This window comes from Rhinolophus ferrumequinum, chromosome 16 (assembly GCF_004115265.2).
Source record: "Rhinolophus ferrumequinum isolate MPI-CBG mRhiFer1 chromosome 16, mRhiFer1_v1.p, whole genome shotgun sequence".
NCBI lineage: Eukaryota > Metazoa > Chordata > Mammalia > Chiroptera > Rhinolophidae > Rhinolophus > Rhinolophus ferrumequinum.
The window spans coordinates 39,430,613-39,458,351 of NC_046299.1; the positions used below are offsets into that span (position 1 = coordinate 39,430,613).

At 37.0% G+C, this 27,739-nt stretch overlaps 1 protein-coding gene across 3 annotated transcripts in view; it reads left to right on the top strand.

Annotated features, from left to right (window-relative positions):
• BICC1 (BicC family RNA binding protein 1) overlaps positions 1–27,739 on the top strand; it is a 248,485-nt gene that overhangs the window by 55,511 nt on the left and 165,235 nt on the right. For all 3 annotated transcript variants that reach the window (XM_033131033.1, XM_033131034.1, XM_033131035.1), the window contains exon 2: positions 21,809–21,855. In XM_033131033.1, coding sequence (XP_032986924.1) covers positions 21,809–21,855 — 47 coding nt within the window. The remainder of the gene's footprint in view (positions 1–21,808; positions 21,856–27,739) is intronic.

Consider the following 27,739-nt stretch of genomic DNA (forward strand, 5'->3'; position numbering starts at 1 on the left):
GCTTTCCCATTCCCGAATCTGAGAAAAATTGGCTGGGAAATCAGGAAAATTGGCTCCTTGAACCCAGGTAGTTGGTAGTATCGGCTGTTACTTTGTGGAAACGATTCATCGTGGAGAACAGAAAACAGTGTATCTCTCAGGATATACACTATAAGGGGAAAGCGAAAAAAATTCCTGAGAACGGGCAGGAATTCCCGCCTGGAAACCCTACTTTCTAATGTCTGGTTGGATATACTTATATTACTTAGCTAGTGCTCTATTTGTAGACATTTCTGTTGGTTACAATGATTTTAGGATATGTGCATAATGGTTTCAAATTATATTATAAATTTTCTCTCCATGAGCTCTCTACTTTATATTCACTAATGAGATTGCCTGGTTTTCTGTGTTGTCACCAGCATCACGTAGACTAACTTCTGGACCTTTATTAATCTGATAAATGAAAAATGGTATTTCAGTGTTTCTTCTGAGTGAGGTTATACATAAAAAAACTACCTTTGACTGTCAAGATATTAGATTTGAGGTTGGTGAACCTCTTGGCCCTTTTCTTTCTAGTTTATATTCTGTCTAGATGTTACATATTCCTATTTAATTACCATCCATTTAGATGTCTCAAAGGCCACTTATAGTTGTTTCCTATTGCTGCCTAATAAAGTACCACAAACTTAGTGGTTTAAAACAGCACAGACTTATTATGTTACAGTTACGAGGTTAGAAGTCCAAAATGGATCTCACTGGGCTAAAATCAATGTGTCAGCAGGGCCGTGTTCCTTCTAGAGGCTAGAGGGGAGAATCCTTTTCCTTACCTCTTCCAGCTTCTAGAGGCTGCCTGCATTGCTTGGATTGTGGTCTTACCTCCATCTTTAAAGCCAGCAGTGAAGCTCCTTCGCATCTCTGCCTCTGAATGACTGTCCCAACTTTAAGGACCCTTGTGATTGCGTTGTTCCCACTCAAAGAATCCAGGATGATCTCCTTATTTTAAGGTCAACTGTTAGCAATCCTAATTCCAGCTGCAACCTTTATTCTCCCTCACTATGTGGTCTAACATACCATAGGTTTCAGGGATTAGGATTTGGGGGCCATTATTCTGCCTATCATACCATCTAAACCCCATATAACCAAAACAGAACTCATAGTTTTCCTACCCTAAACTTAGTCTTCCTTTAATGTTGTGTCTTCGTACATGGCGCCACTGTCTTATCAGTGAGCAAACAGATACCTCAGAGTTATCCTTGATTCCATTTTTGTTTTCCACACTGTTCATGATGCATATGTTGAGCATGTTTCTTTTTTCTTTTTTTTTTTTGCGGGGGGGGGGGTCAGCTTTATTGAGGTATGGTTGACAAATAAAAATTATGTATATTTAGGTTATACAATGTGATGTTTTTAAAGGTGTACAACATCAGTATGTTCTTTTCACCTCCTCTAGATGTGTCCACACATTAATTAGAGCAATTTAAAAGAAAACAAAAATACTAGTGTTGCTTCTCTTATTAAAAACTTAGGGATAAAAAATCCCTGATGTATCCTCGAGGTTCTACCCCTTTTTCCTTGTCTCATCTTCCTCTGTAGTCTTTATTCCAATTTCCCCTCTTCCTCGGGGCCTTTACATGGACTATTTGCCAAGAAGTGCTTCCATCTCCCCCATGTCTTGCCGTCTTTACTTAGTTAACTCTCATTCATCATGTTTTGATCAATACACTTCCTCATGAAAACCTTCCTGTATTGGTTGGTCTGCATCAAGGACTCCTGCTCTCAGACTTCTCTGTACTTTTTCGTCATAACTGTTGTTACAGGTGGTAATTGTAACTGTTTTGTTGAGTAGTTGGGTATCTCTACTCTGAATGTAAATATGAAACTGCTATATATACACGCAGGCACACAATATTTCAGTAATTGTTGTTAACTGTGCTACGTGGAAATTCCCTTTTCTGTGAGATAAAATATAGCATACTTCTTAATGATATCCAAACCAAATTTTATAACTTTCTCATTTTCATGTTCAAGACTCAATCTTTTTCATTGTACGTTTTTTGTCTTCAAGTCATGGATGGGAAGAAATTACCTCTTCCCTTACGAATTTTATTTTCCTGAAAGGTGACCATTTCCTGTGTTCGCAGTCCTCTTTTTGTATTGATTGGGGTTTGGGTGGGATTATGAGTGGTGGGGTCAGGGCCAGCCCTAGTGTGTCTTAGTAAACTCTGGGAGGAGGTGGCTTCCCCAATATTGGTGCTCCTCAGGCTGCTCTGTGAACCTGTGTTGTGATGTACTTAACTCTGTGCCTTGGCCATAATTCTCGGATATGAGGATCTTTGCTGTGTTGCTATTGCTTAATTTCTCTTTGTGATTGTTAATTAATTTCTCCCTCCTTCAAGGGGCAGTGACGCTCATGACTAAAGGACCCATGTCTGTTTTTTTTTCCTCTTCATTTATTTCTTAGTGTAGAATGACTAGTGCTTTCAGTATGTTTAGGAGTGAGGTGTTTCTGAGGTCCTGGAACTTTCAGTGCTAAAACTGGGAAACTCTTGGGAAAATTGGTTTGGATTAGTCTGTTTCAGTGGTTTCTTAGCACACTGACTGAATAAATGGGTATGAAACTTTTTTTAATTGAGGTGTAATTCACCTACAACATTATATTAGTTTCAGGTGTACAATGTAATGATTCGATATTTGTATGTATTGCAAAATGATCACCACAGTAAGTCTAGTTAACATCCATCACCATACACACAGATTAGTTTTTCTTGTGGTGAGAACTGTTGAAATCTACTCTCTTAGCAACTTTCAAACACACAATACAGTATTATTAACTATAGTCGCCAATCTGTACTTTACACCCTGGGACTTATTTATTTTATGTAAAACATTTTTTGAGTATGGAAGAGTTTGAGAAAGGCTAACAACATAGGTTATAAACATATTAATGATTGCAGACGTTTCTGTTTTAGTTAATAAAAATTCAGAATAAATAAAATTAATCATTGTACAAACTCATCTGTATTAGTTAATTTCCTTCACTATAGATCTCTAATTTACAGTTGTACTTGGCAAGTGGTAATGAGTAATTATAGAGTATGAAAAGTGGAATTCTGTTGACTTAATGCTATGGGAACCACATCAGTAATTTATATGTGATATTTAATAGGGCTGGAGTAACATATTTAGATAGCTTTACAGTATTGCAATTTGTCTTTGATTTTGAATAGTGTTTTGCATTGGCAGGTAAAGATTAGGTAGTCTGTGTGGTCTGTTCTTATGTAGGACTGTGACACAACTCTGTAGTCATTGTAAAATTCAGTTTTAAAAATATCAACAATAATTTAGTTTTCTCAGTAATAAATTATTAATTCATTAGTTCATTTAGTTATAAAAGCTCTAGACAGTGTAGGTGTCATTCTACCTATGTGACTATAAATAATGATGTATTTTCAGAGAGGTGGTTGAGCTGGATTGTTACTATATTTTAACAGACATACAACTTTTGTTGTGAAAGGTAGAGAGGGGTTGCAAACAAAATATACAATGTTGCTTTTGATTAATATTTTACTTTATTAATATATATTTATGTAGTTATAGTGTACATATATAATGTGTATATGTGTATAATGTATATATAATTTTATATATGTATATAAATGCACATATATATTTTATATATAACATTATTTTATTAATATTAATTTTTGATTAACATCATTTTGATAGTTTTCCTTCACTTAAAGATTATTTAAGAGATATTCTTACCTTATGATTTAGATTTTTCTAGAACTGAAAAATGATTTAGTTTATACATGCTAGTAGTAAAAATGTAGTTACATGCAATTTTCTCTGAGGATTAAATCCATTGTAAGTGGAATAACTAAAAAATGATTTCTTAACCCATTTATTCATTCATTCAGCCATCCACTTAATGTGCACTAGATGTCTGCTGCATTTCACATATTGCCATAGATTGGGGGATGGATGGGTAAAAAAAAAAAAAAAAAGATTAATTTGAATTTATCCTGTCTGGATGAATTCAAGCTCTACAGTTGAATATTCTTGGTAACCCCTTATTGATAATTAACTGTACTAATATTTGCTGAGTACTTTCTTTGTGTCAGGCACTGTTGTTAGGTGCCCATAATACGATGTGTATGAGATCTGCACAGATTTCCTACCCTCAAGTGACAGATAGTATACATAGACAACATAGACACATACACACTATGCAAATACATATATACATAAGCACACAAGCATACATTTATGTACACTTAAACATATGTATATCGTTTGGAAAGGTGTGTATGTGTCTAAATGGATGAGCTCATTGAATTGAGGGTAACTTCAGAAATCAAGCATCAACCAGCATAATTATTATTAACTTGCTGCCAGGGTCTTTTTTGGGCTAGTTTGTCCACTTGTTCTCTGTGAGGGAGACACAGGTATCTGCCAGTTAGCTTGCTGACAGCAATGGGGTTTATTCGTGTTTCTTGTGCAGAGGAAGAGAGTAGATATTACCCTGGGTGGCCTAATTAAGACATCCTGAATATTGAATGCCACATGTCTCATGGATAATTCGTACAGCATGAATATTTAATGTTTCAGGTGCCTGCATATTTAGTGCCTTATGAATATTAGGTGCCTCTTTTATATTTAGTACCCCAGGTGCCGCATACATATTTAGTGTCTTATGAATATTAGGTGCTGCTTGTATATTTAGTGCCTCATGAATTTTAGGTGCCTTTTGGTCTCTCATCCTATTTTGTGTTCACACACATATGTCACTCACTTTATTTAGCTTATTACTTATCTATCCTTAGCACGTCGTATGAGTTTCTTCCTTTTATTTTCCTGTGTTACTGGGCAGAGTTTCCTACCCTATTAAGCAGAATTGAATTTTCTCAAACCATATAGCAAGTGTACATAACAGCTGTCCTGTTTTGAAGTTCCATGAGTGTACTGTCCAGAAGCTTCAGGGAAAAGAAAAATATTTTTCATTTTCAAAATTTCAAGTCAGTGCATACACATGTAGATATTTTCCAATGTATAAATTTTCATAAAAACTTGAGTATAACAAAGCTCAAAAAAATTGCAATTCTTATGAAAAATACATTATTTTTGAGCAATTTATTTATATTAGTTTATGGTTTTACTTAAAGGCTCATACTATGAAGTTTGTGGAAGGAGATGGTAATGCTATTTTGAGTTTTAACTTTCTAGTTTTATGCCTTTGTGTTGTAAACGCTTTTGATATAGTTATGATTCCAAGTTATAGTGTGTGGAAATGTTATTTTGTAAGGTAAAGTGTCAGACTAAGTAAGGTAAATAGGTTTTGGGTATCTAGGAACCCCTATTTCATTCTGACCAAGAGTCGGATCCTTATTAGGCTCCTGGAGTTGAATAATCTCAGAGTGTGTTTAATGTGGGCAGTAACTGATAGGATGGTTTGTACTTTCTGTGTATTGTGGGAAGTCGTTGATTCCATTTCATTAGTAACTGGTCAGGAAGGGATCTAGGAGGGATCTCCGGTTGGCATCTTCTCTGCCACTTTCAGAGAGGGTCTCTCACAGATTGTGTGCAAAGGTATCTTTGAACAGTCACACTAGCCACCTCACATGTACCTGAAGTGGTTGTGTATAGTAAAAGTGTTTTTCCAGTGTATTCGAAACCAAATAAACTTGAATAAATTGGGGAATCATAAAGAAATGCACAAACCCTGAATATTTTATTATACGCTCAAAATACAAATACTCACTTTTTTATAGGGCCAAGGCCTTTTCTGAATATGGGAGATTGATTAGAAACATTCATATTTTGGGGGATTGTTTTTTTGACAGACATGTTTGGGAACAGATACAGCTGGCTCTGGGTAAATAGACCCCTGGTGGGAGTGGAGGTGCTCGGGGGTGCACGGATATATTTTTGTCAGCCTTGAGGGCTTAGGGGCCTCGTGTGCATTGGTCACTTTGTTTCGCAGGTGGGAAGGGAAGAAGGAGGGCAATGTGGAGGTTGGTTAGGAGAGCTGCTTCTGCTGTTTTTAATACCTTTGGTCCTCCCTCCCTCCTTCCCTTCTTCCCTCCCTCCCTCCCTCCCTCCCTCCCCCTTCCCTCCTTTCCTCCTTTCCTCTTTTTCCTTCCTTTTTGTCTAATTTGAAGCTGAGATTCTCTGCTCCGTATCAATGACGGAGCAGGTAAGAAAGGCATTTCTTGAATTAGAGGCTCTTCTTTATGGCATCATGGTGTCATTTAGGCAGGCAGAGCCTGGCAGCCTGAGTTCTTGAGCAGACCCAGCTCCAGAGCGTGATACCCATCAGGCACCGGGGGCAGAGGCTCCGAGCATCTCTGTGTACTAAGGCAGATCCACGATTCTTCCGTTGCTTTGAGTATACCCAAATCACCACCATCCAACACAGACTGAATGCCATGCCCTAGGCTAAGCACTCTGCATGGAGGAGAGCCTTGATCCTCATGAGACTGGGTGACAGCAGACACTGGCAAAAGCCCTGCCCACACCTCTCGCTATTCAAGCACCAGGCAGGATCACTGGCTGTCCAGGTTTACTCGGGACTGAGGGTTTTCTCGGAAGCCCGGACGGTCGGTGCTGAAACTCGTTGATGAGTTGGCCCTCGTAGCCCCTGTGAGTCCTGCCTGAGGGCACTCCAGCCAAAGGAGCTTGTTCACAGCAGAGGCGCCCCTCAACCAGAGATGAGCTAGAATTGGTGGGTGAATACCAGCCTCTGAGCCCCTTGAGGAGACAGCTCTGAGGCATCTCTCTGCAGTCTGATAGATCATCCTTGGAACTGGCCCTGAGGTCCACTAGAGAACCTACCCACACCGCTGTGCAAGCTCCCCTTTTTGCTCCTCCCCATTCACTTTCCCACCACCCTACCAGGGGGCCCTGGTAGGGGCAACTGCTGCTTAAGTTGCTTTCACTCAGACACTTGTCACAGAGTCTTGTCACTTGCTTCTGGGAAAATCCAATAAAATACATATGAGTAGGAGCTATTCCCCTCCCCCCCATTTCACATAAGAGGAAACTGAGGTGCAGGGAAGTCAAGTAATTTTGCTCAAAGTTGTATAGCTAGCACACAGTAGAGCTAATAATGAACTCTGAGTTACTACATCACATACAGTTTTTGTTCCCATCTTTACTAGTTTGTAATTATTTCCAGAAAAATCTGAAGGTTTTCTTACTCATATGAAATCAACAAGCAACCATCAGTCCAGTGGGATTAGGGATGGTATGCTGTTATTCTGTCGCTGCTAAATTTATTGTCAGAGGATTGAGTATGGACCAGAAAATTCCTGTTCAAGGAATTGAGGGCTGTTTTTACTAAGGAGAAATCCATCTTTTATACATCATGTTTCCAAAACCAGCGTAGTTGCTGACTAAGGATGCAGTGTTGACCCCTCTGCCTTGGCTGCAGGCAGGAGTCACGACGTCTCTGATGGGATTGGATGTAAACTGCCTGCTTGGGCTAAGGAGTTGTGTCTGCTGGTTCCTGGCTCTTATCCTAGAGCTATTTATGAAATGACTCATTATAAGGAAGTCTATTAAAAACAAATCTCTCCTTGTTTTAGAGCATCTCTTAGAGTTTTTCCTTAATTAAAGAATTTTGGTGCTTTTAGTTCCGGTTACTGCCAAGAGATGTAGTATGCATTGAGGAAGGCCATGATAGTTACAGTATGTACTTGAATTCCTTGTAAAGATGGATGCTTTGGGACACAAGTTGAGTGTATTTACTTCTTATTTGAAAAACAAGAGGCTTGGGAATTATACCAGATGTTAAAAAAAAAAAAATTCACTGTAAACCTACAGCCTAACCAAAAGTGCTCCAAGTTTCTCTAGTAAAAAAATAAAAGTGAATCCACTCATTTGAGCATTGAAGATTCTTTCCCATTGTTCTCAGTCCCTTATAGTTTATAGGTTCTTAGGTTATCTATTTTTTTAAAAATGGCAACTGCCTGGCGAATGATCTACAGAAATAAAATGAGATTGTGCAGAAGTGTAGAATATAACCACATGCCCCTGTTTAAATATCAGTGGGAAATGTTTTACTTTAAAAAAGACAGAAAAGAATTTTGCTTTAGAGAAAGTGATCTTTGACCACATGGGCTTACTGTGATTGAAAATGAGCTGGCCCTACTCTTCCCTTCTACTAGAACACTTCCTACTTGCTTCCCTCAAAGATCTAAACAGACACTGCCCATTTTTGAGAAATATCCTCTCATTACTCACTGCATTTCCCAGCTCCATGTCTGCGTTGCATCCGGTGCTCTGAAGGTGCCCCTCCAGACCCCCCCCCCTGCCCCCAGCACACACATGGGTGCTCTTTCATGTGTCTTTATATGCTGTGGAGTCATAAGATAATAAATGCTAGGAAGGATTCAGTCCAATGTGGGCGTGACGTGGGTCCTATGCCCTTGGTCATGACTGAAAAGCACATTCATTTTACCTGTTGCATGGTGAAAAGTATGGGACGGTAAGCTTACCTGGTGGGGAGATTATAAAATGCAGTGAGAAAACGATACTTCCAGGATAATTGGGTATTATTAGGCACCAAGAATTATTTTGCCAAGGCTGATGTGTCAGGAATTGAGGTGGATGTTCTTTTCACCTTGCAGACTTCCAGCTTTCCCTAACATGCGCCTTGCTTCTGTGGACTGTGGAGGGCATGAAATGCTCTGAATTCTTCTTGTACCTAGTCTGTTTCTAGTCTCTGCCATCAAGTGTCCTAGGTTTGCTAACCACATATAACGTAGTGCTTAGAAACCCTCATCAGGATGAAGTGGTGTTATTTTTCTAGAATACTTTTATATAGAATATGTTTCCCAGAATATGGCAGACCTTTGTATTCTCTCCATACCTTTTATCATCCTATGAATGTGGTTCTCCTTCCTAGAATGAAAATTTCCACAGAAAACTTTGTTGGAGGAAAACTGTGCTCTAATAAATATCTCATTCATTATATTAATTGCCTTTATCTGGACACAGTCCTTCCTTTAGGTGTTGTGGTAAGAAATACATGTCGTATTACATCTGTGGCTGAAGATTAGTTTTCATTAAAATCAGGATGATATTCTCTTTTGTCTTTGCCTGTTTTTCCTTCTTTTTTGAGGGGGGAGATGAATGATGGAGAAAGTTGGGGACAGATTTTGAGTTAATATCTTTAGAGAATCAGCTGTGATGATGTTGATTTTTTTTTTTCTGTCTGTAAGTCCATCAAGTAATTCAAAAATTATGCCTATGAATTTTCTTTTACGTACCTGTCCTCTTCCTTTCTATGTGTCCTTGTTCCTAACTGGAAAAGGGTTGGACACAGTACCAGATCAATGTTGATGACTTAAGGGGCATTTCTATTTAAAAATTCTGAGACCAGTTTTTCTGTATTTCAAGGGGAGGAGGGTGACAGGTGTAAGAGAACATTTTCTTATGAGAATATTTCTTCATAAACTGTAGCTACCTGATTGTTTCCCAACGAACACTGGTACTCTAACCAGTGCAACTTGGATGGTCTTTCACAAAGTCTAATAGAAGAGGGGAGGGAGGGAACACCCATATTTCTCTGTATTTTTGTTTTTCATTACAGTTTTGGAAGCTCTTTGGGTAAAGATTGCTCAAGAATTGCTTCCGGATGCATCCACTGAAGCTCACGTTATTGTTTCCTTGTTGCTGGCGGTGAACTTTCTGCTCCCCACTTTGCACTCCTTGTCCCGTGTGAATGGGGTTTCTCACGGTTCATGCAGAACCACTATTCTGAGAAGTTGACTCCCAGCCCTTGCTGTTATTATAACAGGCATGTAACATAGCACCCCATTTTTCAAGTTCATTTTTGTTGGCTTGTGATTGTGCTTGTAAAAGGTGCTTATTTAGAAGCCCCACAGCTGTAGTGTTCTGTTTATAACTACTGAGTGGGTACAGTTAAGCTGACTGCATTATACGTGGGGAGAGATCATAGGTCTTCAGGGCCAGGAAGTGGGGAGACTGAGGCTGTCTGTATGACAGCGTGGTGGGAGAAGCTTGGCAGGAGCTATTAGAAGGCAAGCATTCTAGCTCACGTAGGTATTTGAAGAATTTGGGCAAGGTACAGTGTTTTGTACATTCATTTTGACTGTTAATCTTAAAATATCCTTTGGGTATCAGACTTTACTGGGTTCAGTTAGATATATGAGTAGATAAAAATTCATCGAGTCCTTATTTTTCTCACAAATAGATACTCTGAAAAATGATTAGAGTTATGATAAAAACTCTTAAGTGGTTTTTATTTTTATGAGTATATGTGTTTATAGATTCTTGGGTCATTTTTGGGGCATTGTAGCTACTTCCTAAGAAAATTTGGGGAAAAAGGAAATATGTAACTTTTCTTTTTCGTAGCATACACATTTTGGCTTTTTGATGCATGTCCCTAGTTTTTGTGTGTATATTTAAAGAATAATAGTTACAGTCATATTGCACATGTACTTTTATGACCCACTTAAAAAATCAAATCTTATTTTCCTTTTTTTTTTTTCCTGGATAGGTTATTATCATTTTTCCTTACTACTTCAAAGATTTTGCAAGTCACAAAAACCCATCTTTTCAAATAACCTTAAAATATTTGAATAAGTACTTATATCTAAATTTTCTTTATTCTCTATACCTAAATTTTCTTTATTCTTGTATTGCTTTTCCCATGTTTTTGCTTGTTATAAATATTACTAAAATGAACATCTTTATGCCAGTAGTTTTTCCTTTTTCTTTCATGTTTTGGATTATATTCTTAGGACCTAGTTTCTTAGAAATAAAATAGTCGGTCAAGTACATGGAAATTATAGTTATTCTTTACATAAACCAAATTATTTTCCAAAACAATTGCATGAATTTACACTTTACCGTTGTGTCGACACTACATTATGGTTGCTTAGAGTATTGATAAATTTCAGGTTTATCACAATTAAGTTATAAAACCTTAACCTGAGATAAAGTCTTTAAGTTCTCTGGGGAAATACATCAGAAATATTATTTAAATATAATATAAAATATTATTTAATAATAATATTAAAAAAGAATGGATTCAAGTATCATATCTGACCCATTGAAGATCAAGAATTCATTTTCAAACCTTTCTGAAATTCACTTGAACAGTATTAGCAAAATCAGAAGGATGTTCTAGAGATTTTTTTACACGGTATATTTCAGGGTAGGTGCCTCAAGCAGGAACACTCAGAACTTGACAGGACGTCAATTCTCAATCCCAAACAGGAGAAGAAATTTTCATTACCTTTTTAGATAGGCTTGAATATTTTCAGACGGGTGAATTATCTAGGTCTAAGACATTTCAGTTCCTTGAACTTCAGAAAAATGAGTTTAAACTTTCCAAAGTAAACAGAGTACAAAAAGCAGCTGAGAAGATAGAACTGTTTAGAAAATGAATACTTACAGGTCCACTATGCTATTATAGGAGATTCATTTTAATTGAGATAGACTGTGACTCCTTAACCAAAGTAACAGTTCCGGGAATAAGAATAAAGCTATGGCTTAGAATATGACCACCATGTTTGCATCGTAAATATACGCACATATTTTAAGAAAGGAAATCGAGGTAACGATATCTGCGTATGACTTTTATCCTAGGCCAAAGACTATTACCTTAAAATTACTCTTCAAGCATTGTTTGAGATGAAAACCACATTTAAAGGTGGTTTTCCGCTTACTGATGAAAAATGAATTCATGCTAACAAACCAAGGACTTTAACTAGAATAAATTATAGTCAGATGTTAGGTTTCAATCAGCTTTCACAAAAACAAATGATTCTTTTCAGAAATGAGAATTGATGGCTTAGCCCTCAAAGAGTTTATCATTTTTCAAACCAAATGTCTCCAGAGGAGGCGATCCACTTAATTTCATAAAAGTAGGTTTGTGCTTTTACCAGCAGCAAACTGCTGAGTTTAAGAAACAAGAACTCCCCTAACTGTTTTCCTAGGCCTTCTGAATGTGGATGCCTTGGTCTGTAGTAACTTGATGATGCAAAGCCACGTTTTCCAGAAGGTTGAATTGTGCAGCTGGCTATGGAAGCAGGACATGTTGGGAGCGGAGGTCAGATACCCTCTGAGCAAGTACCTTTGCTGCCTTTCTATTGCATGTCTGCACTCATTTCATAAACTTGTAGATCATAAACTTGGTCCTCTTGAGTGGAGAACAAAGCCCTCCAGGACCACTGGGCACCTGCTAATTGTTATTTTCGCCTTCAGACCTCTTCTAATGAGATGCAGTTGAGGCAGCCTTGGCTCAACAGGCCTTGAGTAGAGCGAGTTTAAAAAGGGAGAGAAACAGTTTTAATAAACAGTTACTGACTCACATAATAAAATGTAATAAATAAATAATACTCACATAATATTATTACTCACATAATAATAAAATGTGAGTCAGTAACTGCCTCTACCATCCTTTAGTTAGTCTTGAAAAGCAGCTTCTCTAGCTGTAGTCATTTCATAATTGTAATGAGTTATGCTAAACCCCCAGAGCACTGGCATGACTTTAATGCCTGGAATGATTTATATTGTGATATTTAAACCATTTACCTGCCTCAGAGTAATTTTATTTCTCTGTATTCCTGGGGTTAAGGTGCAATCTACAATAGACACCAGTGGGCAACTGGCCAGGCCTATAGAAAGCCAACTTGACTGAGATTTCGGAAATATAAAGCATCCGTCTTACCATGGGATTCCAATGATGGCACAGTGCTCAAGACTTAGCTGTATATGAATTATCTGGTATGTCTATAAGAATGCAGATTCCTGGGCTCCCATAGAGATGAAGAGTCAGTGGGATCTGTAGGTGTGGCCCAAGAGTATGAACTTTTTCATGAGCTCCCCTCTGCCCCACTGTATCTTCAAGTTGGGATGCCCACATTTCACTGGAGTGTTAGGGATCCCTTGTCCAATAGATATGTTTGCTTAAGCAGACCTATCTCATTTGAGCTAACGGGAGCGTCCAATGAAACAATATTAATTTTGTGATAGTTAAATTTATTAACAACTTAAAAGAGTATGTAAAGATCATGCAAATTTATTGTCCATTTGGTAGTTGACTGACAGTGTAGAAAGGAGAAGTGGCATAGATATGTACTCTTTGGAAGATCATTGATTGAAGAAAGGACCTTTCTAAAAGAAACACCCTACCAGTATTGCTCAACTAGGGGGTATTGGCATGATGGGTAGTACGATTCTTTATTGAGCTGGATCCTTTGTGACAGCTCTGGCCAGTCACACTTAATGTCTGCACCACTGCCCTCGGACACTCATCCAGTGACGAGAACCACCACCGCCACCACGCCCCCATGTATTTCTAAACAGTCCTCTGAAGAGTCGTGCTTCCTCTGGTAAAGAATCAGTGTGAATCAACCTAAGGGATTCATGTCCCCAGTCCCTGGAGAGCTCCTCTTCCTCTCTGCTGTCCTGCACCTACTACTCGTTCTAGAAACAGGTGCTCTTTTAAGTGCTCCAAGGCACACAAAAGGAAACTGGAATTTTGAAAAGACAGACAGACATAGGTATTCACAGCATTCTCACTGGCCAGAATTCATTTTGCCATCTCCCCATGTCCCAGTCCTTTCCTACTTTAAGCAATCAGCTCAAAAGCTCCCTATCATGTACATTTTTTGAATTCCTGCAATCTGTGACTCTTATGTAATTGGTTCAACCTTTAGAGTCTTGTCATTTTTATTACTGACCTCAAAGAACTTACTGTTGAGTAAGACTATAAGTTCTTTGAAGTCAAGGTTGCTGGCTTCCATATGTTAAATGCTTATAGAGTGCTCATTTGCATATTTTAGAGGTGAAAAGAGCCTTAGGGAGGCTACCTCACTTCGTTGGAGTTACACCACTAGTAAATGGAAAACCTAGAGTTGAACCCAGGCTTCTCTGACTCTACAACTTTTATTTCCTCATTGTGTGCCTCGGGTGCTAAATAAGTGTTGTTTAAATGAATTAATAATTGAGTCTGAGCGTTAAGTTGAACTGAAGTAGCCCTGATAAACGCAAGCACTCCCTCACCCATTTTGGTGGGGAGAATAGCAAACACACCACCTTGTCATAGATTTCTGCATATAACCTGAACTTGAAACATTCCTGGAACACATTTGGTTCTGATTTAAAACAAGTTGGCTTGCCCCATTGCCATGTTATTACAAACACAAAAGAAATATAAACTTCATTCCATTAAATAACTATCCACATAAACTCTTAAATAGTTTCATGGTTTTGGACTGGACAAACGCTGGATATTAAGGAAATGGTTATTAATGTTATATATTTCATTCAAACTACTTTAATTCTTTAACCCTCCCACCAGTCCCCAAAATACCAACGAAACCTTTTCTTCCTCCCTCAAAATATTCCCAGTAGGTTAAGACAGATACAGCTTTGATTTCAAGCTGCTGACTCTTACTATTTGGAAATATTCCTGGTTTTAAGTTATTCGTAGCCTGTTGCTATGTTCTCTACTTGAATCTTTTCAATCCTCTTTGGTAATAGCTAAGTAAGTTATCTCCTATACTGACACTGTACAATGGAAATATAATGTGAACCACAAATGTAATTTCAAATTTTATAACCACATGTGTAAGCAACAAAACAGGTGAAATTGATTATAATAATATAGTTTTCTTTAACCCAGTATATAAAAAATGGCATCATTTTAACATGTAATTAAAAAATTATTAATGAGATTTTTACTTTTTTGTAGTAAGTCTTTGAAACCCTTGTGTTTTTCACTCTTTACAGCACATCTGGATTCAGAGTAGCTTCATTTGAATAGCCCAAGTGGCCAGTTGTTTTTCTTTTGGACAGCACAGCTCTGTGGGAAGACCAACATAAGCTCACTGTAGTGTATTAGGTATTCATAATAACATTAAACTTTATGAAGTCCATGAACATCCTCTACTTTCTGATGATAAAGCTAGAAGAGTGTTGATTTTAAAAAAAGTAAACTAATATTATGTAAATACTCAAAGTTACCAAATAGTGTGTGTGACCGCAGGCCAGAGTAAATGGTGGTTCGGGGATTGCTATGTAAGAAGAAACAGGGTCTAAAAGGAAGACACTGGATGTGACCAAAGTTTCTGTTAATCGGTAGGGCTGAGATTCCATTGACACATGTTAGGATCGTTAGTCCATTAGGAAGTCTTCATTGTCAGGCCAGTAAGTTTGAAGTCGGAATAAACTCTTAGCCAGGGTTGCTTGAAGAGTTCAAGTTCAAACTTACTTGAAGCAATGAATAATGTAATTTAGATGTTCTCAGATTTTTGTGAGTATTTGTTTTCCTCCATTTGACAGCAGCAGACACTTTCTGAAACTAAAACCTGGTGGACTAGAGAATGGTGTGCTCGAGGCCACTGCTGTGCCCTGACTGTGCAGAGCCACCGCCGTTTTAGATTGTCCCCAGCACTGGAATTTACCACCCTGAGAGATTTAACATGTGAAAAAAAATCTCCTGCAATCCTCATTTTTGAGAAGTGTAGTCTGCCAAGGACTGAATTGTTGGAATTAGTACATGAAAACCTTAAAGAGGCAGCCTTGGTCCCTGCTGTTAGAGTAGATCAGGACTGCTCCCCCGCCCCCATATTATCTTTGCCATTCCTATCAGTTCTGTTGAAAAATGAAATTAAAAAAAAAATAGTTTTAAAGGATGTCTTATTGGTGTAGTTCAGTTAGGCCCATGCTCAGTTAGGCCCAGATTATCATAGATGATCCATTTCTTTCCTACTCTTAGCCATTGAGCCTTTTTAGAAAGTGGTAAATTAATAAGGTGATACCTGTTTTATTGTATGTAACCTTTCAGTAAAAGTAGTCTTCTTTTAAATAGTTTATGATGAGAAAGGTAGACATAAAATTTTTCTCTTTTCGGTTTATGCCTTTTAGAGAGTGTTTCTTTCTGTCTTTTGTGATTTCGATGTGAATCACAGAGGTTTTCCAAGTATTGGATTATTTAGTGTTTTCAGCTGTGAAGTTTCTTATTATAGGTATAAGTTGTTAAAACTTCTCCAGTGGAAGTTGCATGAAGTCAGTATTTCAATCTAGAAAGTGTTAGGTTAATTAAGGCCTGTGATGTTCTATACTTGGTATGATTTTATTGAGTGCCCATTATTCATCTCTGATACTGCTGCGTTAGTCATTCCATTTCTTTAGGTAGCTTATATCCACATTTGACCTTCAGATTCTTGCCAGATTGTCTTATATGCTGTGGACTGAAAACTACGCTGTGACAAATCAGTAATAATAAAATTTTGTTCACTCTCAAATAGGAAGAAGGATTTCAAATGATTTTTACCTGATTTTTTTCCTAATTAAAAAGTTCAAGCTATTTAAAGGCATTCTGGAAAATACAAAGGAGAAAGTGATAAATGACCCAATAATTTCACCACTCAAATAATAACTGTTATATTTTGGTGTTTATAATTTTTTCTAGCATATATACTATATGTATATGCATACATACAGCATTGAGATCATTCAGTACATCCTGTTTTATAGTCTCCTTAAAAACCAATTTATTGCATTTTTTAACATTGGACTTTTAACTGCAAAAATGAAACAATATTTAAACTGAAATAAATTTGAAAATGAAAAAATTTAAACTGAAGAAGAAAACCATTCTTAAATATCCAGTCACTATTAAATAACAATTAGATTTATTTTTGCCTGTTTATATTTTATTTTTTCCCAACAGACCTACATCATTCTTTTTTCAGGGCAAGTGAATTTGATGTGCTCACAGCGGACTCTGGGAAGCAGGTAGTGAGTTTTAGGGAAGATGAAGTCTGAGAATCCTCATACCTACTGTGATATAGAATGTACAGATGACACTATTTACTACTGAAGTATAAACTTGGAAGTATTCTTCAGTTGGCTAGAATATTGAAATGATTTTAATTGGGAACTGAAGAAACTTTAAAAATAGACTTAATGTGCCTACTCTTTCTTCAATCCTTAGAATTTTGCATGCCAATCCAGAGTATTAGATATGATTCATAAACAAAAAGTTATCTGGGAGGATATAGAAACTGCATCTTCTACATATTTTGCTGATTTCTCTTTCAGTAGAACTGGCCAAATTGTCAGCAACTTTTCTGAAAATAGAAATACACAGAATAAAATATATGGCATAGCTAGTTTAGCATGTGGATTAAATTGATACAATAAGTGAATGTTTCAAATTTTTAGTAAAATATTTTTACAGGAGAATCAGGCTACCTAATGATGACACATTTATCTTTCAGGTGACCTTTAGCTACAGCAGCCTTCTTAGTTACACATGCTCTACAGTTGGGTTGTGTTAAACAAAAAAAAAAAAAAGCGAGGAATGCCCTGAATCTTTACAGATTTGAAAATTTATTTCTCAATTATTTTTTTAATAATTGAACTTATTTTTCTCTTGCTCAAATTCTACAGGGATGAAAAAACCCATTGCTTATCAAGGGAATGTTTAAAGGTTTTCTGTACTGTGTTTTAAATATGAAATACCCTTGTGTTTTTAATTTGGATCCATAAAGTATAAGATGTTATAATGCAAAAGCATTTCAGAATGAAAAGGATATTTAAACAAGTTTCCACATGCCCTATGAAGAATTTAAAAAGAGCTTCCCCCCACCCACTTTAATTCAGTAATTAACTAGACTTGCCCTGCAGTTTAGGGGACTGTAATAGTTTTCACCTGTTTCAACTTTTGCTGTTTTTATTGGCTGTGGCTTTTGCCATCCCGTATTTCTTGTGAAGCAAAAATATGAAATAAAATATGCCAAAGCACTAGAGACATTATAATAAACATAAAAAATGAATTGTTCAGCTTAAAATATGAAATGCTTTACCTGCACAACCCATGAAGCCATGTTTCAGTAGTATTGAAGTAATTTATTCTATGTCATGAAAACAAAGACAGTTGCTTTCATTGGCAAGAATAATCCAGTGTTTTTACAATCAAATGATTAAATTTTGGAACATCAAGCAAAAGTTACATTACAAAGACAGTTTGAAAAACGCTGCTAAATCATTATGTGTGTTCATGTTACTGTGGAATAAAAAAGATGAGGGTGTGTGTATCAGTGTATAAGAATGTGAAGACTCAATAGAACTGTTACACCACAGAATATAATCAGACTTCAAAGGTCAAGGAATTCCGTGACATCAAGTATGGCTCATTTCACAGGCAACATTTCCCCCCTCCAAATATAATGAAAAGGAAGCCATTGAGTCAAGATATTATCATACCTCATATTTTTTTCTTGTAATCCAACTCTCCCTAGAAGCAACCTTTATTCTTCAGGCCGAACAGTAGCTGCCCAGCTCTAGTGTTGGGTTAACAGTGAAATGACGAACTTTTTAGTGCACGGTCCAGAATGAGAATAGCTAAATTAAATTGCTAAGTTTAATTTGGATAGACTTGTGACTGTGAAAAGATTTTTGGGAATGTTGTCAGTAGAACTGAATTTTAATTTTGGCTTTATCGTACGAGTTGGGTGGCTTTGAATATATGGGCCAAGGTTGTATGTAAATGAGGGCAGGTCCTCTCCTATTTTGATTCACTGGTATAAGACTTAAATATTTGTGGAATGAAAGTGAATTTCTCTTTGTTCTTTTCTGGGTCTGTAAAATGAACATGTTAAATGCTTAAATTTATAATGGGAAAGAAATATTCTGCAAGCACCCGCCTCACATCTCTTACTTCTTTAGGGGAGTTTATATTTTGATAACTAAGGATTTTAGAGCAAGTTTGAGAATTGAACTCTCAAATTTTGATCACAGATGGATGGATCCCTGTTTGTGGGGAGAGAGAATACTTGTGAAATGTCACTTTCCCTTGATTAGCTCCTATGGCCTTGACGGCTTTGCTTGGGTGTGGCCATAAAAAGTCCTGCAGCAGACCCAGCAGCCTGGGAATTAGATAAGGACACTCCCTGCAAAGTCAGTGACGGGGACTAACCATGGTTTGCACCTAAGGCAAAGATCTAACCAAGAATCCAACCAGAGCCTTTTACGAGGGCACTTGTGGGCTTGGGAAATAGATACTTCTCAGGATTTAGGGGAGAATCAGGCTCAAATTTGGAGGTTCTCATACATAAATGTTTGGAATGAAAAAGAACAAAGATTTCTGTTGCCAAAGAGCATGTCATTTCTGGCTCTCTGTGTCCTGTTCCCTCTCAAATCATAAGGTTGCTAAAAGATGCAGGTTTCTGGTTGAATTATAGAGTTTTTCTGGAATATAGTTAATTATGGTTTGGGCCTAACTAAGGAAATTCCCGCCTTTTTACTCATCCAGGCATTGAAAGGCCATTGTATGAAGCCTGTTTAGACTTGGAATGAAGGGGCATTTCAAGGTTGTGACATAATGAGTTTGTCATGAGCACAATAAGTGTCCTAAAGGAAGTTTCTGTAATAAACTGTAGCTGTATCATGAGATTTAAACTGATGAATTCTGAGTTGTGTAGGCATTCCCTGTGGTTGGAAGGGGTGATTATCTGCCTTGCTTGATAGACCTTTGCAAACATCTTTGATTTTAAGATTTCAAAGAAGAGTTTCCTTGATGTCACTGCAAGTTTTAAAAATCTTCATGTTTTTGTATGCAGTTTTCATTGCCAAGCAATTGTGTTATAGAAACTAATATTAGCTTTAGATGTAAAGACAGCCCAAGAAGTGGCTCAGTTGAAGTTTCTCCAAGTCACTTGTTAGTTTTGTGTCGTTAGGTTTGGGCACTGTCTTTTTATCTTACCTAGGTGGCCCCTTTAGCTAAGATCAACCACATTTGCCAGTTTATTTGAAAGAGTGGGCTTTTGCTTTTGTTTTCGTTTACATTTGCTTTTTCTGGTTTTTTTTTAAAGCTTTAATATTGATATATTTCCAAGTTTGAGAGTGAAAATAGTAATTTGTAGAGTTAACTGTGAAGAATCTTTTTATGGAAATGTGTGCCTCAAATGCTTACGTCAATGTGTGTACTCATTTCGTGCTGTTGATGGTGTGGCCTTTGTGCAAAAAATAAAGTTCGAATGGTACTGGCATAAGTTTTCTTCTGCTGCTGTAACAAATTACCCCAAGTACAGTGGCTTACAGCAACCCTAGTTTATCTTACAGTTTTGGAGGACAAATGGGTTTCACTGGGCTATATCAAGGTGTTGGCAGGGCCATGCTTCCTCCAGAAGCTCTAGAAGATAACCCATTTCCTTGCTTTTATTTCAGCTTCTAGAGGTCTCCTACATTCCTTGACTTGTGGCCCCTTCCTCCAGCTTCAAAGCCAGCAGTGTAGCATTTCTGTATCTTTCTCCTCTCCGAACCTCTCTGTATGCTGTCACATGCCCTTCTCTCTGTCTGTTTTTTATGTTCACGTCACTTTCTGTGACTCTGACCTTCCTGCTTCCTTCCTATAAGGACCCATTGTGATTGCATGGGGCCCCCCTGGATAATTCAGGATAATCTTCCCATCCCAAAACCCTTAATTTAATCACATCTGCAAAACCCTTTTGTCATGTAAGGTAACAGATTGATAAATTCCAGGGATTAGGATGTGAACATCTTGGGGACACTGTTATAATATTTAGCCTACGACACATTAGAATACATTTTTTTTCTTTTTTTTAATTTCTTTTAGTTACTGTTTTCCTACATTTCCTCAAATTGTCCTTGGTAATTACAGAAACATGTACTCTGTGCTCTCTTTTTTTGGATGGAAACATGTTGCTTAAAAAAATACACATTTTTACAAAATTGCAGAAGGTGTCTTATATTTAACTATGAAATTAAAGTTGGTGAAAAAAGTAATTCATAATACTTGTTATTTTTTTGAGGGCAGAGAGACTTTCTTGGAGTTTTCAATCCTTCACCTAACAGATGATCTGCCATACTTTTTGGGTCTTTAATCATTTAAACAAATTCCAGGAGTTCTGGCTCCAGCTCCTTGCTTTGTACTGGTGAGAGGTGGTTTCTCCAGTTAACCACCACTGTTCCACTCTACGTTTGAATCCGAGACCCGTTGGTATTTGCCCTCCGAAAGATGCAATTTGAGGCTGTTACAAGCAAGATTCTATTGGCTCTTTCTCCCCTCTCTCCCTTTAGTCAAATTTCCCACCTCTCCCCACAGATTTAAAAAAAAAAAAAATGTTCACAGGGTTATAAAACTTCTGAACGTAGAGAACTGGGTTTGTTCTGTATTTATAGGCTACCATGTAGATATAAATATAATTGTTCAATTATAGTGACCTTTTAATTAATTGCACATGAAGTTTTATTGTTGTCTGTGAGTTTACCAGTACTATTTAATTCTCATGGAGTTTTTTTCTCCCCATAAGCCAATGAAGGAGTGAATTAAAGTAGCCTATGATGCCAGCAGAAATCCAAGTAGATTATATAGTCATCGCAGAACCTCAAACTGACAAAACTCAGCAGGCCATGTTCCATGAGCCCCCGGTTGAAAAGGCAACCTCATGCCTGGGATTGATTACACATAGGAAGTTGCTTAGAGCAGTACAGCTAATTTTATTGGTCGTGGAATTTGTTCATATAGTTCCTTAACTGTGAAAGGACGAGATTACTTTCATCTATGTGTGCAAATAGAGATTTGTGAGACTTCCAGACAGAAAAAGGAGTGTGAAATTATCTAAAGATGTATAATTGATTGGATTCACATTTTATTTATCAATTTTGCATCACAGATGAGGCCTATTAGCAGGCACTGTGCTTTGGGGGAACAAGGGTAACATCTTGTTTACCTTTCTATTCTCATACCTGATACATGAAAATTTTTGAATACATAGGTTGAAAAAGAAACTATTTTAAATGTATACATTTTTATTTACAGCTGCTGCTGAAGGAAAAGGCAAAAGTGGGGAAGACTTTTTTCAAAAGGTAAGTTGCTTTTTACTCCTGCCTTGGTGGTAATTAAGGAGAAATACAGCTGTCTCAGTAGCTACAGTAGAAGCCCCTGAAAGCTCCCCTTCCATGTGGAAGGGAATAAGTTTGTGATAAGACAGCTTGAGATGCTCAGGACGAGGAAAGACTGATATCCTGTTTGGCATTTAACCATTCTAAGAAGGTTCTTTCTGGGCCAATCTAATGAAGGTTTTGCTTGGAAGTAAGGAAGCAAGGAGGGCTATTCTGATTATCTTCTTTTACTGCTGCCCGCTATTTCCTTCTTCCCCAAACACACACCTGACCTGGGAGGTGGAGAGGAATCCCTCACAGCTTTCCTCACTTCCGGTAAGCATGACTGTGGGCAGGATAATATAATCAACCAAAGATGTACCTTTAGACTTACTTGCTCACAGTTGGTGACTATGTCCATTCTGTCCCTGGCTGACCTCTGAGAGGTCTGATCTTCAGTGAAGCCAGTCTGGCTAGTCATTTATAGCAAAGGGAAATAGGAGTGGAGCTGATTAAAAAATGAATATGAGAAATGATGAAGAGCAGTTGATTAAATCTAGTCAGCTGTATTTCTTAAATTAAGTATAAGGGAAAATGCCTATCCTTTCAAAAAAATTGATTTTTCATGTTCTTCTCTCTTTTGTTCATTTGGAATTATTGTTTTTGTGTCTTTGTTGGGATCCAGAAAGCATGTGTGTAGGAACAAATATATGGGTGTCTTAGGGGAAGGGAAGAATGAAAATATAGCAGCAACTATGGATGATTATTGGATGATTGTTAATATTGCTGTGGAGGGTCACCAAGCCTTTGAAAAACACTTATGTGTAACCAGATGTGGCCTTTACAAGCCTCTGTGAGATTTTTTTTTTTTTTTGGTGGGGGCCAACTTCATCATTCATCTGCAATCTCTGTCAAATGTATGAAAAGCAAATATTTTCAGAGCTGATCCTTATATCGCCACTTCTTCATTCTGAAAATATTTATTTACCACCTGCTGTGTGCTACACACTGGAGAGACCAAAATGATCAAGGCATCATCTCTGCCCTAAAGGAATTAATCTGGTGTCTTGTGATACAGTCACAGAAATAGCAGGAGAGCCTGGGGCCATAGAGGATCAAGCACTTGGCTGGGACTTGAGGAGATGGGAAAGGACTTCGTGAGATCTTCAGAAGAGAAGGAGTTAGCCATGCAAAGAGCTAGGCTTGGGTGAGTTGGAAGGCAGTCTGGGCATGGACACAGACTACAACAAGGCTCAGAGGTGAAGAATTTTTGTGGCATTCACGCTTCAAACATTTGGCTGGCATGCTGCATAGAGCAGGGAGTCATAGTGCAAGATGAGATACAGTATGCTATATGATGAAGTGTCTTCTTTGAATGGGTGTGGGGTGGGGGCTTTTCTAAAGGGATTTAAATTTAAAAATGCTGTGCCGGCCAAATAGAATGTGCCAGACCACAGCTTCCCGTTTCTACTTTAGGGTCATGCTGTTGAAATTTATGTACTATGCCTGAAGCTCTTTGCTTGGCATTATCTGACATTGGTTAATATCCAACTTGTCCTTAATAACTTGGGCATTTCAGAATGCCCTGCCTTTAGCTGGGGCAGGTTTGCCACAAGGGGAAGGAAAGAGAAGACAAAGAGCAGAAATCTCAGATTTGCCTCAGGTTGGCTTTGATGGGACAAATAGATGCTAGCTGTGGGAGGATTTTTTTTTTTTAAATTTTATTGTTCTTCTTTAACTTGCAGATAGATTTAAAAAGCAGACTGTTCAGCTTTGTATGACTCAGACGTTTTAAAAGCTGAATCAAAACACAGTGTATGTGGTCATAAAGGACCTTCATTCTTAGAAGATTTGCTAATATTTATCACTCTTTGTGGAGCCATATATACATTCCAGCCGTTTAAATGGAAACACATGTTTGAATCCAGGAACATGTGTGCGTCCCACAAACTATGAGTTGGAAATGTAGAATCTATTATTGATTATAGGTTAATGAGATTTCTGAATAACTAAATCGTTTTTATCTCCTCATTTTCTTCTTTAGTTCATTAGAAAGTGTCTTTCCGATAGACAAGTGTCCATATAGGATTTGGATACTTACCCTGGAAAAAAACCTGTAACGTAGTAAAAGGCACACATCCCAAATTCCAGAAGAGTAATTTTCAGTATTTTGACCAGACAGAAGTAGACATTATGGTTCATCTACAGTAGAATGAAGTAATGGAGAAGTATTGAATTGTCCTCTGGGAACTTTCTTCTAGTCACATGTATTCCAATTTCACATAATGACATTTTGGGAAACAAGAACAAGAAACAGTCCACATTGGTGGTCATTAGCATCTTTGAATAAAGACTTTTCTTCTCCCAGAGTAATGCTAATATACAAAGGCTCTATATGCTTATTAGAATGTGTTTTGGTTTTGACTCTAGGTGTGTATCACAAACCAAAATTAAAACCACCTGAGCTGAGTTTGAAATTTGACAACGCTATTATTTTAAAAAACATCTAAGCCTAGAAGGATACCTTTCTAGCTTCATACTGGCTCTCCTTAAGGAGAGGATGAGAGGAGTGTGACACTTTTTGTATGTTACTTTTTTTTGTACCATTAAAATATATGTAAAATCATACCAATCTGATTAACCTCAGTTAAAGTAATTATTCTCATTGAAAAAATTTGAAATTGAAAAAAAAAAAGAAAGTTAAATTTAAAAATATCTTTAAGAATAAGAATTGGTCGATTTCCAGAAAGGTTTTAAATTGTAGTTTAACAACTACTAAGATCACCAAATATATTATCTCAAATTTGAAGCTGTAATAATATTGTTCAGTTTATGATATGTACACATAAACATCTCCCATAGAGACGCAGTTATTTTTTTCTTTCAGAGATCTACCTGGTTTTCTATACACTGCTTTAGTGCATGTGTTTGAAACATTTAATTTCCCCTGACACTCAATTAGGGCAAAAGGCTAACCTATAATAACAGAGAAACCCAATATTATAGTGGCTTAAGGAATAGAGTTACCTATTTTACTTTTGCGTAACTTTCTAAGGAGAGTATTCCTGCTTGGTGGGTGGCATTGTTCCATGCTGTCAGTAAGAGACCCAGATTCCTTTTACGTAGCTCTGCTGTTCCAAGGCATGAACCTCATCTATATGGTTGAAGGTGGTCACCACCATGTCCAAAATATGAGCTGGTGAAAAAGGAAGAGAGTATGGAGGAGGCGTGCCAAGATCTTAAGGCCCAGGCTGGTATGGCATATGTCACTTCTCATATTCCCTTGGAGAAAACTTATTTATGTGGTCTCTGTAACTGCAGTAATGGGGGTTGGAGAGGAGGAGGAACATATAGAGGAAGTACTGATTTTGCTAGCACTGTCTAGTAAAAAAGACAGATTTATAGGAAAAAATGTATGTGGTCAAAGTAATGTTTTCATGGGCTATGTTTTGAATCCTTTTGTGTTACTTTGTTAGGGCTACTGTACAAACGATCAACAAACTGAGTGCCTTAAACAACAAAAATTGGTTGTCTCACAGTTTTGGAAGCTAGAAGTCCCAGATCAGGTCGTTGCCAGGGTTAGAGAGAGTATGTTCCAGAGCCTTTCTCCTAGCTTCTGGAGGTTTACTGGCCATGTTTGGTGTTCCTTGGCCTGTAGAAGTGTCATCCTGATCTTTGCCTTCAGATGGAGTTCTCCCTGTGTGTGTCTCTCTCTGTCCAAATTTCCTTTGTTATAAGGACAGCAGTCATACTGGACGAGGGCTTACCCTAACGAGCACATCTTACTAATTACACCTGCGATGACCTATTTCCAAATAAGGTCACATTCTGAGGTCCTGAGGTTAGGATTTCCACATATGAATTTGGGAAATACAGTTCAACCTATAACACCTTTTAATGGAAGAAATGATTCTATAGAAAAATTTACTACTGTGTTTTCCTGAAAATGAGACCTAGCTGGACAATCAGCTCTAATGCGTCTTTTGGAGCAAAAATTAATATGAGACCTGGTCTTATTTTACTATAATATAAGACCAGGTATAATATAATATAATATAATACAATATAATTATAATATAATTATAATATAATATAATTATAATATAATATAATACCAGGTCTTATATTAATTTTAGTTCCAAAAGATGCATTAGAGATGATTGTTCGGCTAGGTCTTATTTTCGGGGAAACATGGTATAACCAGAAAAATTTGCTAAAACTGAATGTTATTTATTACATTTTTAATACTCAATTTGATTTGTAGATTTTTAACTGCTTAGTCATTTATATAAAATCTATTATTATTATTTTTTTTTTACAAGTCATTTCTAAATTGTCTAGAACAAATACATAATTGATATGCAGGAAAGTGAAAAAATTTAATTTGTTATCCTGCCTTGGAAAGACAACTACTGTTTATATACCTTTAGTTCTTTTTTCAGTATATGTTAAAAATGCACATAAAGTGTTTTTGAATATTCTCTTATTAGCTGATGGGATTACAAATTAGACCATTTGCATTGGCTATATCCCAAATGTTTTTATATGCTAAAACTTTGCAAGTTCCCCAGTAATTGTATTTTTTATTCTTTGGCTCTAACTATAGTGACAAAAGGAGGGAATGGATACAACTTTATCAATATTCTCCCTAGTTCTTTGTCCACCATGGCAACTTTAATTGAAACACATGGAAATGATCTGCTTGGATTTTTACAGTTCTTTGGGCAGTTGTTCATGGCTTACTCACTGTCTGTCCTATTTCCTTTTAATCAGTTCTTTTTTTTTTTCCTTGTGAAATGACTATGGCCAGATCTTGGAGGGGAAAATGTGTTGCAGTGTTTTAGGTGGGGATGGATATAGTGATTGTATTACAGATGTGACTCATCAAAGCAAAAATGCTTTAGGAATCTTAACTCCCGATGGCTGAAGAAAAGCAAAATCTAGTCAGCATCATAATTGATGAAAGCCAAGTTTTCTATTTGCATTGGGTTCTATACATTCTTTCTTCACAAAGTATACAGCACATATTTTAAGTGTAGGGATATTTTATAGTCTTAAAATTAAATGTCAGTTTGGAACACTGACCTTTAAACTTTCGCAAGGGCTAACAGTAAGACTTATAAATAAGATAGTTTGGTGGTGTATGTGGTATATTTTTATTATCTTCAAACTCATTGTTCTTTGGCAAACAAATTACTTTTGTCACTTTGAGACTGGAAAGTAGCAAGTATTGTCTTCTGGGGAAAATGTCTGGGAGGAATATTTGGCTCCTTCTACCTCAAAATGAATGCATTAAGTGGTCTTAGATGGGGACTACTTGAATCTTTCTATTGCAGGGGAAGGCAGAAATCTTGAAATAAAATTGCTTCTACTTTCTCCAGTAGCCATTATTTTGTATATGTTGAATAGATCATATTTTGGTAATAGAAATAAGTTTTGATTTAGTTATTTAAAAATGAATTCAATTAACTCTAGCCCATGATACAGTTTCTCTAATACTGAGTCTTTTTGCATAAACATTTTAAGTTAAATTTGATTTCAATAAAATTAAGATATTTTAAGGTTTTAATGTTAGTATTTGTTTCCATAATGAATACATCCACATGACTAACAATTCAAATGTTACACATGGGTATCTGTACAGTGAAGTGTATTTGATGTCATGGGTCAGAAGATGCACTGAGAAGGCTGTGCAGAATTGCAGTGTTGGTTCCAAACTTAAGCAAAGATTATCACCAGTGGATGTCATCACTAATGGCCAGTTAGGCCTTGAAGCTAACATTCAGGAACACTGAGTTCTTACTCCCTTATGTTTCTGAGAATAAGTTTCAGTGAGACAATCTGTGATCATCGTTCTACTACTGACTAA